This window comes from Lepeophtheirus salmonis, chromosome 7, assembly GCF_016086655.4.
Source record: "Lepeophtheirus salmonis chromosome 7, UVic_Lsal_1.4, whole genome shotgun sequence".
In the NCBI taxonomy this organism is placed as follows: Eukaryota; Metazoa; Arthropoda; class Copepoda; order Siphonostomatoida; family Caligidae; genus Lepeophtheirus; species Lepeophtheirus salmonis.
Genome location: NC_052137.2, coordinates 12,760,832 through 12,778,462, shown reverse-complemented (window position 1 = coordinate 12,778,462; position 17,631 = coordinate 12,760,832). Strand labels below are relative to the sequence as shown.

General features: G+C 29.9%; 1 protein-coding gene across 1 annotated transcript in view; it reads left to right on the top strand.

Moving 5' to 3' along the window:
- Positions 1-16,637, top strand: part of LOC121121944 (tachykinin-like peptides receptor 86C) — a 102,360-nt gene extending 85,723 nt beyond the window's left edge. Inside the window, exon 9 of the mRNA XM_040716933.2 lies at positions 16,083-16,637. Within this exon, the coding sequence (XP_040572867.1) occupies positions 16,083-16,310 (228 nt within the window). The 3' untranslated portion in view covers positions 16,311-16,637. The remainder of the gene's footprint in view (positions 1-16,082) is intronic.
- Positions 16,638-17,631: the final 994 nt, after the last annotated feature.

The window sequence follows — 17,631 nt, the reverse complement described above, 5'->3', positions numbered from 1 at the left end:
TATAATGCAGTATTGAATAATATACTATATCGATCTTAATATTACGAATTTATAAATATGTAATTCATTTAAAAAATGGTAAAGAAATAATATGATGGATAGTCTTGGAGTAGATAAGAGATGTATAAAAGTTGGTATGATCGACTTACTCGGCTAACTACCAGATGACCGAGACGAGACCAAAACCATAAAAGAGACAAAGATCGGTCTCGAGAATCATAGCACTAATATATGTAATTTTGTACAAATTAGTCGGATATAGTAAAAACATTGGCTGGAATTACTTCGAAGTCGATCTTAAACTCTAGTCTTAGTCAAACACATATAAAAAGGGGGACTTATTACAGAATTTGAATTTCCCTATGTCTCTACCATAGTTTTTGTCTGCTGTCGATGTCCACTTCTATTTAGTCATCCTTTCATCCATCCTCCTTATCTACTCCGGATTTTGGGACATTATGAATCCTTATTTCCGCTATCAAAGTGAAGGACTTTCGTTTTCCTGGGTCAGATTCTCATCTAACAACTCTATCAATGCTCCTTTATTTCAAAGTATTGGAGTCCCGAGTCTTCTCCGAGTCTGTCTCAACAATGTACTTTCTTGATTCTACAAGATTTGATAAGATCTTTATTTTATTTAAGTTACTCAACCCCATTGAGGATCTTCCACGTCGTAGTGAAGGATATGAAGCTAAGTCTCACTTTCTCAAGAAGATCACTTTTCCATAGCGCACTACATACAGCGAGAACGAAGAAAACTGTCTGATTTCACAAAACTTTATTTGGAAGATAAAATTGAAGGCTTATTACTTATTAATTATTCTGTGTTAACTCCTCTCAACCTTGTCATCATCAATTATATCATTCAATCCAAGATCAATATATTCGATCCTTACATTACTCCTTCAATTAATTATAATTTATTTGTATTGACTGCCATTTGTTAGGATGGCTATAAATTATCATAAGCATTCTTCATCAAATAGAAGATACTTGATGGAGACTCCTTGGAGAATGTGTGGAGTTCAATCTAACAAAAGGTCGTGTTACTTCGCCACTCCCGGCATATCAATAATAGGTAATTGTGATAAAGTGCAACATAATTATATCTACTAGGGATCATGAATTTAAAAAAAAATCATAAGATGCATTGTTATGTAATGATTTAATTAAACTTGAGTATCTTAAAACGAATACTTTATTGAAATATAACTGATTAATCCACAGTCAAACAGTTCCCATATTGACTCTTTGTGGATTTAATACAAGAAGAAAACTTCGCTCCCAATAGCATTACAGTTGTGTTAAGGAAGATCTCTTTTACTTCGAAAAAATGTTGGCCATCAAACTTCCGAGGAATTGTTTGACAAGGTTTTTAGACTTAGCTAGAACACATGCACTCACACTTTGAAAGTTTAATGTTTAAAATTAAATAATGAGTTTCAAAAAAATATATATAATTTCCGTCTCTATTTTTTGACTAATAAATTTTTTGCTATTTTTCTTTTAAAGCTACCTTTGTTTACAATATTAATATACTAATGAATGTACGAGTGCAAATAATTTTTTTTATAGCTTCATATTCTTCCTTAGAAATACTTTTCCTGAATTATGCTGATGAGCCGACCCATCACATATGTTTCGGTATCCAAAAAAAAATCCCTTGAAACTTAATGAAATCCTTTTGTATTTTTTTTTTTTTTGCAAAATTCAAAAAAGATTCCTTTCGATGACAAGTACTTTCCCCTTTTTTCTTCCTTGAGGGATGCTTTGGAAAATGATGATAAATTATGTTGTTAGGAGAATCACAAATGGCAATTGCACAACTGACAGTTTCATTGTGCCAATACATTATACTTTTTCCAAATGGCAAATAGGTATTATTATCGTAATAATAATAATCAATTATTAATAATGTATACATATACGATAAAATGTAAATAAAATATAATATCATACTCCAAGGATACCAAACTTCTCTCTCTTGGCCCACAACGTAGTCCCAGTTCCTAATTTTGGTATTTTGTGGATTTGTATTTGGTACCCTTTCTATTCTCTATGACGTCAAAATCTCTCTCTTTTACCCAGCAGTCGGTACGATACATCAAATTGAAAATTCTAGCAAGCCCGATTACATGATGGTCTAACCTTATATTTCAATTAACCTTGGGTAGTTCCAGGCTTGAACATTATACATACATACAGTAGCGCAGTCGTTAAATGAAGCTGTACAGTTTTTGAGGCATAAAAAAGTGGGATACTCAAATGAGATTGCTAAATTAAATTGAATGTAGAAAAACAAGAACGCTTTCAGGTTTGTCTGGGGCGCCAAAGCTTCTTTTTCGTCTCAAATGTCTATGGGAATTGTATTAATATAATTAATACAACTAAAGTTCATAACAGTAATAGCCGAGTAAAAATAACAATATTTTATTTTCACAGAATTAGAAAGGCTATATCTGTTGTTATTCATATCGATCTCCTCTTAATCCCGTATGTAAATATAGATGCGTTAACTCATAATCAATTATTAAACTTTATTATATATAACTTATGACCAACTCTTAATAATACTCAGTCATTGTAATAGAATTGGATATTTGTAGCACGTCAACCCAAAAGGAAGCTAAAATATTTTTTCTCAAAATTGCACATGGAATACATTTTCCAAAAAATTATACTTTATTTCAATGAACAAATGATTCTGATTAAACCACTAATTGAAGTTAAAGTAGACAATATTCACTGCCACTTTTATAGAATTAGGAAATTAATAAATTATACTTTCTAAAACAATATTGGGGCCAAATTAAGTCAAGTAGATGAAACGGAATTTTTAAATTACATTTAACACTCTTGAGTATTTCAATTTATCCCAGAAATTTGAATTCAAGGCCTATAATTGACCGTAATATATCTTTAAAATGCCTGTCTTTTTCATAAAAATAAATTGTTTTTTTTTAACTTAACACCGACATGTAGGCTACATAGCAGCCAAGATTTATAGAAATACTATTACTCTCCATTGTAGCCAGTAACGTTGGACTCAATGTAGAGTACTTTGAATCCATACAAAAAATTACACCAAAAATAAACAACAATGAGTGTGAGAATTTGTTTAACTGAGTACAAGATAAATTAAATTCCTACTCCGTAAAAGGGACATAATAATGAAGTGCTTTTTAAATTGGTTAATTCACATTTACATGAATGTTAATATCAGAGACGTCTGCAGGGATGGAGGCTTTAGACCCTCCCCGATTTCAAAAATTGCCTCTGAATTTGCATAGTCGTACTTCTAAGATACTTGTCTTGCGGACAACTACACCTCTTCCAAAATTCCTCTTACCTATTTGAACGGAGGGCTAAAAACTCGTTTAAAAAAAAACCATTCCGTTCACAAGCCTGGATGTATGTTTCCTGATTGTTCCAATCCATATTGATAGTCATCCAAATCTTGTAAAGTTCATAGAACTTTATACTGTTAAAACCATTCCTTCTCGCTATTCCATCGCAAAGTCAATGGAGTCCCAAAGTAAATTGTTGTTATCAAAGATTAAGAAAAACTTGTAGGAAATGATCTGGATCTGCATTAAATATTAGTTCTTCCATTCTTAGTTTTCTAGAAAATGAAAATATCAATTTTAAAGACTTGACGGATGTGATGGAACTGTGACCTACTCTGGGTTCAAAAATGGGATTATTTCTTAACTGGAAAGAACTCTTGAAAGACATCTTCAATGGGTGATATACCTTTATATCAAAATGAGCTTCTGTGAATGAACCTTGTTACAACTTTGGATGGTAAAACTTCAGGACCCACAGGTCTAACTGGAGAAATAGGGATTGCTTGGACAAGTTCAAAATTGTATAATACAAACCCATCAATTTCAACTTTTTTATAACTTGACTAATATTAATAACCAACAATACATATTAGGTATTTACACAGCAGTATCTATAGGTACTTGTAGCAACGCACTGTCAAATAGATATCCTGGTAAAATGTCACATTCTAGATGGATTACTACTTCCAATAACAATTTAAGGCTTTATGTTTTTACAAAAAAATATATTTAAAAACCTGAAAGAAATTGTTATTTTTATAATGAATGGTCCGATATGGTTCAAAATGAAAAGTAAGCCATCAGTTATAAACGGATCCAGACACCTATTTGAGTCATTAAAATGACTAAGAAGTTGTTGACCTCAAGCCCAAATAATTGTGAAGCCAATTATACATCAAAATGTGTACTTTTGTCATCCTGAAAACATTTTGATGTCTATGATAATTGATAAACGATGATAGAAGCCAAGTCCATGAAGTTGGGAGGCATGGGATATTGAAAGCAAAGAAAAGTAGTATTTCAGACACGGTTTGAAAATTTAGAATCCCAAATACTCAATTTCTTGCAGAATATTATTATGAAATGATAGAATGGGAAGAAAATGTTACAGAACCTCCAATGACAATGTACAAACAAACATATACAAGAAATAATTATATCAAAAGGAAAATATGAAAACTTTTTGTATATACCATGCCACACCGAGGCAGTAGAGCGAATGATAAAGTCCGTTACAAAATCATCGGAGAGAATATGTGGAGAAAATAGTAGAAATGGATTTGTAAAAGCAACTTTACCATCAAGAAAAAAACAGGTGCAGGTTAACCGCGAATCATCAAAAAAATGGTATAAATTTTCCCTTTTTGCGGAACAAACTACCATTTTAGAAAAAAGTTTAGCAAATACTAGATGTGAACTGTACTAACATTTGTATATTTTTAAAAATCTTATATATATTCTTATCAAAAAATATAGTCAAATTAAGGGAAAATTATCATTTTTTCAAAAAATTTAAACAAAATGGACCAACTGAAGATGAAATCGTAGAGAAATGAAATTTTCTACACCTTATTTTCATACCCTAAGGCAACTTTTCCAGCCTATCTCTAATCGAAATTCGATAAAAGTTGAAATCAAACCGTTCTAATGTCTAAATTTTAACTAAACATTATTTTAGGGACAAATATTTACATAAAAATGTAGCAAATTAACAGAAATTGCAGACACAGATACTAAAGGAATTTTATTTAAACAATATTTTTAGTACTTCAGCATTATATAAATATATTAGATCCCTTTTTACTATCAACTCTTGAGCATCTACTTGTTCACAATTGAAGAGATCTCACGTAATCAAAATTCAAACAAGGATTATAATCAAAAACACTCATGAGGAAACTTTTTGCATTCCGTACGCCTTCAATAAAAAAAAGTTAAATTAGATAGGAATTTTGAAGTTTGATTTTCTTAAAGCCTTGCGATTTAACTTTTGATCATTTGTCTATGATTCCCTATTCCCTACGTGCTTTAAATTTGTATTACCGCTTATCTTACTCAGAGATTTGTAGATTAAAAATATATGACCCCAGAAAGGAAGAGTATATTTTGTATTTTTATTTAATTTGCTATTTTGTAAATATTATATAGCATATACTTAGTGCTGTTTCAGTCCTTATTTATTCGGTCTACTCCAGTCTGAGGACCTCGCCTATCAGTTCTTAGGACAGGTCCTTAATACCGAAGGTCCTTGGGACTATTACGAGAAATAATTAGAAAAAGAAGAAATAAAGATGAGTGACGTCAACTTTATCATCAGTGCTCTGAACATTGATTGGTTGAATTGGATTAGCTCTTATTAAGCTCTTAGCACGTCTATTAGTAGGAAATAATTGGCTAATTACCAAATAAGTTTGGTCCTTTCTTTATTTTTATTTTCGTAAGAAAGGTTGCGTGATACAATATAGGGAACGACGTTACATATGTGGTGTAGGCTAAGAACTCAAAGTAATAACTAAATTTTATACGGATACTTATATTCATCAATTAGAATAAGGGACTCATCATTTGTATTGAATATTAGTAAGCCCTGCATCAATATGTTGCTATGAAACTATGATATTATTTATCTTTATGTATCATAGAATTGCGGCATTACCTCGATATCAAAAAAACATTAACTGTTTGCGTCATAAGTGCTTGTACTCTTTTTACTTTATTAGGAACAAAGATCAGACTAGGCTTAATATTAATTATACAAAGCAATATTAAAAAAAGATGAATAATATTTTAGTTTCTATTATTCTTCGAAAATTCCGCCCTCTGCGCAATACAGAGCGCCAAGGGGGTTCGAAATTACAACAAATTTTCCTGAGGGCTTCTTCTGCAATGTTGGGCAATTCCTCCTCCACCTTGTCTTTCATGAACTCCACGCTGTTGTGGTAGTGAGCAATGACCTTCCTCTCTACGACACTCCACACATAGTTGTCAAGTGGGTTTAGGTGAAGGAAATTGGGCGGCCACATCTCCTTGGACCACAACCTATCTCCCACTAATTTGTTGGTTAAATACTTTTGAGTGATCTTGGAAGTGTAGCACGGTGATCCATCTTGTGGCAATACCCAATTTCCAATGTTGTAGGTCACGTTGAGGGCGGAAAACACCTTCTTCGCCAATATAATTTTATATTCTAAGGCCTTCAAGGTCCATTTTATCCACAACAGTGGAAACGCCTTACCGATTGAACCAATGACACCGTGTATCATGGCATTTACTGTATGTTTCGAATGCCCGGTGAATTGTATCCCTGGAAGGGCGTCTTTGAGAGTGTTGGTAATGTACCGAAGGCTGCGGGAGCTTTTGACTGTATCAACTGTAAAAAAATTTCATATGAAGAAATGAGGACTTTCCTATTGGTTTTTTTCAATTTATTAAGGAGGATCTTCGACCGTTCCAGCCTCTTTTGTCTGTGTACAGCCGTCAAATCCTGAATTTTTGTGACAGTCCCAGACTTCAGGCCCAAATCCTGTTTAACAATGTACTACACAGCCGTTTCGTGAACCCTGAGGTCCCTGTCCAATTTTTGCAGATGTTGTCACGAGGATTAACGTCTATCTTCACCTTCACACTCATTATGAGGCTCTCTGTGCGTACCGATTTTGGTCTTCCCGACCTATAAAGATAGAAATAGGATTTGGTTTCGTTGTAGAGCTTCCTGGTGTTGTTTACAGTGGCCTTACTGATACCAAAGTTACGTGCAATCATGAAGGGATTTCTCACGGGCTTTGATGTGTACAACAATTTTTTGTTGAAGTTTTTTCATTTCTGTATTTTGGAACTCCTGAAAGACCTACAGCTGATTTTATTACCTCAATCAACACTTAAAAGGAAACCAATTTATTTTTATTTCTCTCTCTTTATGAAACGCACCAAATTTAAACGCTATTATCTGTATAAAAAGTGTACAAGGCCTTCTGACGCATACGGTAATTTGTTTTGTTTACAATAGCTGTTGATTTTTGAGATTTTGAAAAATATGATATATAAAATAGGGGGGGGTCTGGAGAGGCTGTAGCTTTTAATAAATGAAGGATTTTTTTCTTTTACTATAATATTTTTTGTGAAAAAATTTTTAATTTTTTCTGAAAATTGAAAATAGAATTTTTTTGTTTTTTCATTTTCAAAAATATAATAAATGAACATTTTTTCAAAAATTTAATAAATGAAATTTTTTTTCTCATGTTTTTTTTTTTCAATATGTTCAAATATGAGTGTTTGAAGTTTAAAATGTAGTGATTGATGTCATACTATAAGGAATGTGTTTGTACGTTATATTCTTTTAATGATAATTTATAATTGTTATTATTGGCTGTATTTTGTGTATTTATGCTAAATAAATAAAAATTGAAATTTTTTTCCAAGAATATTAATGTTTCAAACATATTTTCAAAAGAATGTAATTCTGTGATTTTGATTTTTTTTAAAGTTCTGTATTTTGTGTATTTATGTTAAATAAAAAAATCAATTTTTTTCCCCCCTGTGATTTTGATTTTTAAAAAAAATCACCCCCCAAAAAAAAAAAAATAAAAATATATATATATATAATCCTGTGGATGCCCCTGGTATATGTTTATTGAATACCTACTTTTGTATTTAAAATATGACCTTAAATACAAAGTGAGAACCAGTGTTTACATACAGTCGCATGTGTTTGTTTTCCTTCGTAATTAGTCTAGAAAAAAAAAGTTGAATTTCATAGCGATATTAATTAAAATTGTAGTATATGATGACTTTCCCAGGAAAAAGGGCCATATTGCACTAAAAAAATACTTTAAAAATGATGAAAGAATTGACATTAACCCTCCCCTAGAGAGTATCCTATTTATAGTTAGTTAACTTGGTAAAAAAATAAACCCTATAAGAAAACATAATTATTAAATGATAATAACGCTTATTTAAATTTATTCACATAGGATAGAGTAAGTGCATGAAGCACGTACATTTTGCCCAAAATCCCCAACTTATTTCTAATATCTCCATTCTGTCCAAAGATAGCTTCTGAGATTAATGTAATTGAACATTCTAACATTCTTTCCTTAAAATCTTAAGGAAGAAAAATATATCAACTCAAAGAATGCACAATACAATAAAATATTGTGGCTTAAGCATGATATCATTTGCTAAATTTTGGAAATGCCTCAACTCCTTTTGGATCAGGAAATTGTGGGACACACAACACATTTGGAGCGTCCAAATGAACCACTTTCTGGTTATAAAAGGATTAAAATACACCGACTGCCCATACTCGAGGATCTTTAAAGTCTTTGAAAAACTGGGGGATCCTTGGCTAGGTCTTGGGAAATAATCAAAAAACTTGAAGTCTCCATGTGATGGGAAATGCCTCTGAAAAATTGTCTTAGCTACAATTTTACTGGTGATTTTACATTGGAAGTAGTCGGAGATTTAAAAAAGTCAAACTCTCTTGTAAATCAAATGGTGTTTTCCTTCTTTAGGTTAGTCTTAGGACATTTTTTACCTGTACAGCGACCAATAAGATTTATATAAACTTAAATTCAATGTTTCAGGAGCATTGTGAAAAGTATTGGGAAATAAAATTAGATTCAAATGAATAAAAAGTTTTTTTTTTTTTTTTTTAAATCTCTCAGTTCACTAACAGAGGGTTTATACAGTAGAGATGTACAGAAATAGTTGGAACTAGAGTTGTGTTGGTCCTTGTTTATTCGGTTCAGTATAGCCTTAGAACCAGTCCAATTGGTCCTTGGAAATGGTCCTGAACCGTCGTTCTATGGAATATTTCCTTAAAGGTTCGATGGTTTATTTATCCAAATAAAATATATGAGATATGTGTTCAGATAATTTCCCAAGTTTATCAAAAATATACCTGTTTTCTTGTAATGCCATATAATGCGAATATATTGAGTTATATAATTTATTCTTTATATAACAAAATAATTAAAAAAGTATAGAACACCCGCAATAACGTCTCGTTATAATTTTATCAAATCTTAAAACGCACTCAGTGAGGATAAATTTAACATTTTTTAAAGCTTAGTACAAAGAGGAATTTGGGATTAATGCTACAATTTTCCCTGTGTATTGTTCATTATTCTGCATTATTGTATATAATTACACTTGACATAAAGTCAGTACAGGGATTGGTTTTGTGTGATAAATGCATTCTATTAATTATCATTTCTGGGAATGAAAATTACATGTGAAGTTGCTTAGATTCACAAGATTTGATTAACTTTATAGGGATTACAACTCTAAAAACCATTCAACGTAGAATTTTATTATATAACTTTATTTATATGAACTAATGAAACTACTAATATCCCCTAAGCCCACGGTTCTACCACTTTCATCATTTTCCTAGAGTAAAATATTGATTTAGTATCTAATTTATTCTTTAAAAAGTTTATATGGACAACCCTATTTTTTTAAAACATAACTCCAAAGTATTTCATTGCATAACTCAAAAGTTATGAAACAATGTATATTATATAATAGGGTATGTATCCATCAAATGAGTGGTTTACAAACTACCATCCAAAACGCAGGGATCTTGAAGACGATTCATGATCATATTCATTATGAAAAATAACTTAGAACTGGATTGTGTTACAATTATAAAAAATTTCATTTTTATCTTGCCAATAATAAGTTATTTGACATTAAAAAAATTTTTTTACATCGGATCAGAAAAATATATAGAGTGTAAATTGTCCATGGAATCCCTCAATTACTAAAAAGATGGAATTGAAATAGATAGATTACATGTTGATTATGTAGTATTTAAATCACAAATACGAAACCACGTTCAACATATTTTTAAGAAAAATATGTAAGATAATATTCTAAATATAATTTCCTGTCATTTCCTTTTATAAAGGAATTAAAATAAAAGGAGTTTCTTTTTTTTCCCATGGTATGGCCAAAACTTAGTAAAATAACACCTTAGCCCTCCGTTAGTAAACATCATTTTTTACGTATTTAGAGTACTTGAGTAAAAAAAAATCCCCAAGAATTAAACAATTTTTATTAAATGATATACAGTCGACATTGACATAAAATTACTCTACTTAAATTTCAAATATTTTGCAAATACTGGCTTGAGTTCAAGAAAAGGAGAAAAAATACATTATTTTTTTAAACTAACAAGATATAACTTCTGATTATTATAGTTGAAACATTATAATTTTACTTTTTGATAAAAATTTATATGGAAGATTAATTACTTTTAACGAATTTTAGGTAGAAAAAAATGAACTCATTAGTTTAGATGAGATTCAGTGTGATATAAAGAATGACTACTAATATTACATTAGTAACAACGCGTATACATACTTTAAATTGAATGAACGACTTTAAAGCGAATAAATTCATCAAAGTTTGATTAGAAATTACAAAATTTAGGAAAAAATTTTAAAGATGTTTCATGAGGATACTAAAAATTTCTAGCAATCAAATCTATTTTAAACAGATTTGAAGCACTTTTATAAAATGTGGACTACAGAAAATTCTAGTCCACTAACGAAGGGCTAAGCTACGAGTTCGCCCAAGACATGACTTTTTAGATCAAAAATGTCATCTACATAAGCGTTTTTAGTGGTAGTCGAGGTTTGTTGACGGAAAATGAGAGCTACTTTAAGCTTCAATATTTTTTTAAATTATTTCTTATAGGGTAACATTGCTTTCGTTAGTCCGAACAAGCTCATTTCAGAAACGAATTAAACTCATAATTAAAGATTTTACTTGACTATTAAGTTATTAATATAAAGAGTCAAATTTACAAAAAGGTTATAATTTTAATTAGTTTACTTTCAAAATTCAAGAGAAACAAAGCCCTTTTTTTGTATTCTTCTTTTTTGGAAACCCTCTTCTAGAACCTCCAACGACTTTCTGAAAACTTACAGTATGTATATACTTAATTACCTATCTCATTAGTGTTCAAAAACAATCCTTTATCAGTCACTATTGTTAGTATCCGGCATTAGCATTAGGTGTCGACGAACAGACCAAATTAGCTTATATAATAGATAAAATAACTCCCCGAAAAAGCATCAGTTTTACTCTCTGTTTTTCATGATCACATCCACACTTAGTTACTCAATACTTAGACCTTTTCTCCTCTATAATAAAATAATAATAATATTAACAGCGTTAGAAAATAAATGAATATGATTTGATGAACTTATTTCTCTTTTTAATAAGAGTTGAACTAAACGTCTGGAAGATTTCATTCCTTTTTACATATACTTTCATATGATATATGTTCATCACGGAGCACTCTTTATAGTGCTGGCTGTTAACATATATTTTTGAAAACCAATATGTTTATGGCCAACACTTCTTCATTCTTCTGTTGGCACTTTTTTTTCTTGTTTGAAATCCTTTTGCAGTGAATAATGATCCTAAAAATGTATTTATAATTGACATCTTGATTTTTACATCAGAGGCTAGATTTAATCTACTGAGTTTGGGGTAAAGTGCAATTTTTGTTTCTCATTTCCAAAAGGAATTAAAGATATTATTTTATCTGAATTATATAATTTTTTAATTATTTATACTCATATATTAATTATAGATATTTTAGTCTGAATAAAATTTTTACGTTAGTGTAAATTATGTTTTTAAGTTCTAATTTGAAACAATTTTAGCTTAATAATGAAGATCCATTTTATAGTCATATTCACTAGCTTTAGAAATTATTTTGGACATTATATTATGCCAATTGTCATACCAATCTAGAAATAGTCAATTAAATTGATTGAAAAAACAGATATTCATTATATTTTTTATTTTTCAGAAATACGCATTGCCATGTTGAATTTATTTTCAAGAAAGTTTTCTATTATAGAGTAACCTTCTCATATTTTATCTATAAGCGAAAGAAAGTTATTAAATACTCTCTGATTTGTTGGATTGTTATTCCTTGGTATTTCTACACATACTGATTAATTTATTAACATAAATGTTCATTCCATAAATATATCTATATTAAACTTCGTGATATATAACCTACATAACTAATTGATTTCCTTGGCTAAGGCGAAAAGTTTTCATTCTAACAATGAAAGACAGTGAATTTCATTTCAAAATAAATTTTATTTTTCTACATAATCTCCCTTGACTTCCACACTTTTGATCCAGATCCTTTCCAACATCAGTATTCTTTCCAGGAAGTAAGATCCTGGAAGGTTGTGAATAAAATCATCAACGACCCTCTTAACTTCTTCATTGGATGCGAAACAAATTTATTTAGATTTGTGAACAGATAAAAGGCTGAGGGCTCCAAATCAGAAGAATAGGGGTGGCCGAGCAAATCAAATCTCCAATCCTGCCATTTTACCACTGTTAACGCACTCTTGTATGTAGGTGCTCTATTCAGTTAAAAAATGTTTTTTTTTTTTCTTCTATCAGCCAGGTCTCTTCTTACCAATTTCGGTATCACGCTAGCCAAGAAGGTTGGAGTAATAATAATATTCACCTATAATTGTTCTGTCTCAACATAATCAATAAAAGGATCGCTTTCCCAAAACACGCTTGCCATGACCTTTCCGGAAGATGACCACGTTTAAATTCAGCTGCCCACTTTTTAAGAGTTGACATGGAAAGAGTAGAGTCCCCGTAAACTTTTTTCAACTTTGGATGAATTTCCTTAGGGGTTAGTCTATCCAAAACAAAGAGTTATATAACTTCACGATATTCAATTTTAACAAAAAAAAACAAAAGATGTTTACTTCAACAGTTCGTGTAAACAAACTACTTGAACGAACCCGTTGCAACTAGTCATAAAAAGATTGACCTTTGCACCCATAAGGAAACTTAACTATTTACCATCTCTCTGTGGACCGAGAACTTTCATTTTGCCCTAATAGTAAATAAATTAGAAGTTGAGGGATTTCAAACTTGATTAAAACTTTATTTGAGCTAAACACTTGATATGATGTAATTAACTTAGTTCGTATATATTTATTTTATTTTGGCACATTATGAAAGCTTTACTCATAACATTGGGTGCATCCATAGCTCCAAAGTATTTATACTTTTTACTTTGAGTTTTGCATCTCCAATTAGTATAAACATATTTTTATTAACGAAAGTTCTTTATTCTTTATTTTACGATGTATGCTGATATTGACTCTTACTTAGGAATTAGCATTGTTGACTAAACGACTTGACTCTGACATGAATTAAAATAGTTAAGAAACTTGAGTTGAAAGATTTAAAGACTTTATTCTGCCTCGTTTTTATAGGGAAGTCAAGAATCTATGTAAGGAGTCTAAAGGAGGGGGGGGGAATTTAGAAATTTTCCCACTCAAAATAGAGAAATAAAAAGTGAGACTACAAAATTTTGATTTTTATTAAGAGAAAATTTATATTTTCTAATAAAAATTAAGAACAAAGTTGTGACAATATTTTTAGAAACAAAGCTCTAACATTTCGTTATGATACAACTTTGATCGATCATTAAAATTTTCTTTATCATTCTAAAAAAAAAATAGAGGAGGTAGCTAACTAAATCAAGGTCACTGTAACCTTGATTTAAAAAAATAATATTTATTTTCTAGAAAAAAAGAGATTATTCTATTTTTTTTTTTTTTTTTTAATAAGGTTATTGAAAAAAAAAAAAAAATTGTAAAATTCGAAATTTACTTGAAATATCCGAAAGGCAAAGAAAGATAAGAGCCCCGCACATTTATATATGTCCAAGGTCCTGTTAAAGCTAAAATGGCTCTACTCTCAGTTATTATAGGTACTTATTCCTAGCCAGATTGATATTTAGACCCGTTCAATCCTTTTTACATAGGGGCTGCAATAGTTGAGACCAAGTCTGATCCAAACTTTGTATTAATAGGAAGATATTCGAGCTACTTAATATTTTGTTTATGTTACAAATATGAAAAGCAAAATGGTTATATAAATATTAATGTTGCTAACCGTTTTTGCCCCCAAATAAAAATATTGGGAGTAATAATCCAGCTACCTTGAAATTGGATATTATATTTCTAATAAAGTAGGTTTGTTTAACATAGGTATTATGTTATAACTTATATTTGTGGTACATTAACATAAAAACAATCTCAAACAACAGTCAAGAACAGGAGAAAAGCCCTGTTTATTGTTTCACTTCATCTATGTATGTATACATATGTACAGGCCAATATTTCAAGACATATTTGAGTAAATTAGAGGCTTTGTATTCAAATTTGTGGGATGAGTTAAGAGACTCAAGGATTTTATATATAGTTTAGAACCTTTATTTTATTTAAGAAACTTAGATTTGCTCCATTCAAATAAAATCTCTCAATTTCTCATTCTATTATTGTCAAGTTCAATTTTTTTAATTATAAGTGCAATTTACAGCACATTCAAAGGCTTAATAAGAATATTTTTTGATACAAATCTCTCCTCCTTTTGTAAAAGATATTATCTACATGTGAAAACTACAGTTTTTATGTTATTGTAAAAGCTATACAGATTAACTTAGTTGTTAATTAGTGGGGAATAAGTCAAGTTACATTGTTTACTTGACAATAGAGTTCATTACTGATTTATCAAAGCAAGTAAATCTAAAAACCATCATTTATTCGTTGGAAGCCATGCTAAAAACTGAAAAACATGTCGACAATAGTATTTACAAACTGAGTGCAGAAATGTAATCCACACTCTATTTGGGGGAAAATAATTTTAGCCTGCCTTTGTTTTGACGGCGCCACAAGTGAACTTTTTTCATCGTTTGATGTATGCAAAATTTGAGACACGTGATACAACTCTTTCATTTTCTCTATTTTAATTACATATTCGTATAAGACAATGTCTTATAATATTTAGTAATGTTATCAATTACTGAAACTAATTATGTTATGTATAACAATCTAGAGGGAATATTAATTTTAATACGTTGTAACTTGTATCAAATAACAAAAAGTTCTATATTTTCATAATATACATACAAGTATGTATATTATGGCCAACTAGTGCTAGTACCCAGCATTGCTCGGAGTTATTATGAGTCGATGGACAGACATACTTTGATTATAAAAATATTAATTTGCTCTATTAATAAAGAAAATTACTCTGGAATAACAAATCGTCAGAGACGTACAGTAGGAGTCTCCGCAGGATTATATTTTGGGGGAGGCTTGATTTTAGGATTTTTTTAAAATTATTTTTTTTTATGTAAATTTAAAAAATTAAATATTAAATTTTTTGGGAAAAAAATTTTGAATATAATTTTTGTTTCAATGAAAATTTAAAAAATTTAATTTATAATATTAACTTTTTTGAAAAAAAAATTTCAAAATCTTCAATTGTTAGCAAAAAATTCCATTTGTTGGGAAAAAAATTTCAAATATTAATTTTTTCGGAAAAAAAACTGCAAAATCAATAATTATTTATAGAAAATAATTTTTTGTTAATAAAAATTGAAAAATTAAATTATTTTTTTTTTTTTAAATATCCACAACTCTTCATAAAAAGTTAACTTTTATTTGTAAAAAAATCCAAATATTAAATTTATTGAAAAAAAAATTCAAAAAACCCATAGTTATTCTCAAAAAAATAAATTTATTGAAAACAATTTCAAATATTAAATTTCCTGGTAAAAAATAAAAATTGTTTAATTTGGATGGGGATCTACAAAGGAACCCACCCCTATTGTAACACGGATATTTGTAGAAGAAAAACTTACATATTTTCTATTTATTTTAGTATACAAATAAGAATCGTAGTTATTCAACCTCCAAAACTCTTTCCTCAAGATCCCGCGAAAAGAGTGTGTCCACAAATAATCTACTTCGCACCTCAACAAACCGTGTACCTCGAAGATGTTCCATGATTGTTGCAACATCCCGTAAAGAATCATTGATTAACTACGGCAAGGACCCTTATAGAAACATAGGAAGATCCACTTCAAAAAGTTCAAATCAAATGATATAATGATGAGAGTTGTTGTCAAAAATGTTTCATTTTTAATTTGCTACAAAGAATAAATAGGAGTATCGATATGTAAATGGAACTAAGAAAAGTGTTTAATATGTTGTATGACGTGTACTTTATAATTGATGTTAGTTGTTTACTCATCAAAAAGATAAAGAAATATATGTTCCTCTCTATGTAGTCGTATTATGTATATTATATAGAATTTATATTCGCGTTTCATATTCATAAATGTATTCAAGTTTATTGCATGTATTTGATCATAATCTTTTGATAATAAGTCTATTTATATACTTATAATATAAACTTCTTTTTTTATAATCGAAATCAGGCATAACTAGAGTTAATATTTTTGTCGGGTAAAAACTACCTTTAAAAATTAGAAATGGAAAAATTGTTGATGCGTGTGCTCTTTTTTCATCTTTGTTCATTATGTAATAGGTCCTCGTGGTGTTCACTTCTCCCTCATAACTATGTTAGCCAATGATTATAAATGTGGTTTATTTGCATAAATCAACCAATAATTATAAATAAGTTGAATTTACATCTATTATAATAATGTTTGTAGTTGACTAATTTTTCCGACTCTGACTCGACGAAAAAATGCCCTCGCACAGTGATCATATATAATTTTTGTACCAAGCTAAATCAAAATTGATCAGTAACTTTGGCTGTATTTCAGGTGATCAGTAAACAAATAAACAAACAGAGGTAAAAACATAACCTCCAATGAACTTCGTTAGCGGAGATAATTAATATATTTTACCTCCACAAATACTATTTTAAATGTAGAAAATTTTATTTGTTCATTTTCTCCCCATAACCCAAAAAAGTCATATAACAGGTAGCTGATATTGAAAATAATCCTAATTCATTATTGCCATGTCACTCATTTTTTCATTACAAAAATGTCAACTAGGGCGTAGACATTTCGGAGAGGGCAAGGAGAATGCAGGAGTAAGGCATATGGGATTACTGAAATAAGATCATTGCTATCACCTGCTGTCTATTACACGAGGAGAACCTTCAGTATTTACAGTGGTATTAGTGCAAGGAAACTATTGTAAAGTTGTATTTAAGTATATATATACAAGGCTATACCATAACGCGTATAAGACTGATGTTTGACTTCCACCACACTTTTAATATTGACGTCATAGTAGATGAGTGGTTGCGTGTTTTGTCAAAATTTGTCTGTCTTGTCCAGCAGTCGGTACAATATCTCATATTGAAAATTATAGCAAACCTGATTACATTATGGTCTAACTTTGAATTTTTATTAACCTTCATATATATTACCAGCAACCCGGCGTTGCTCAGG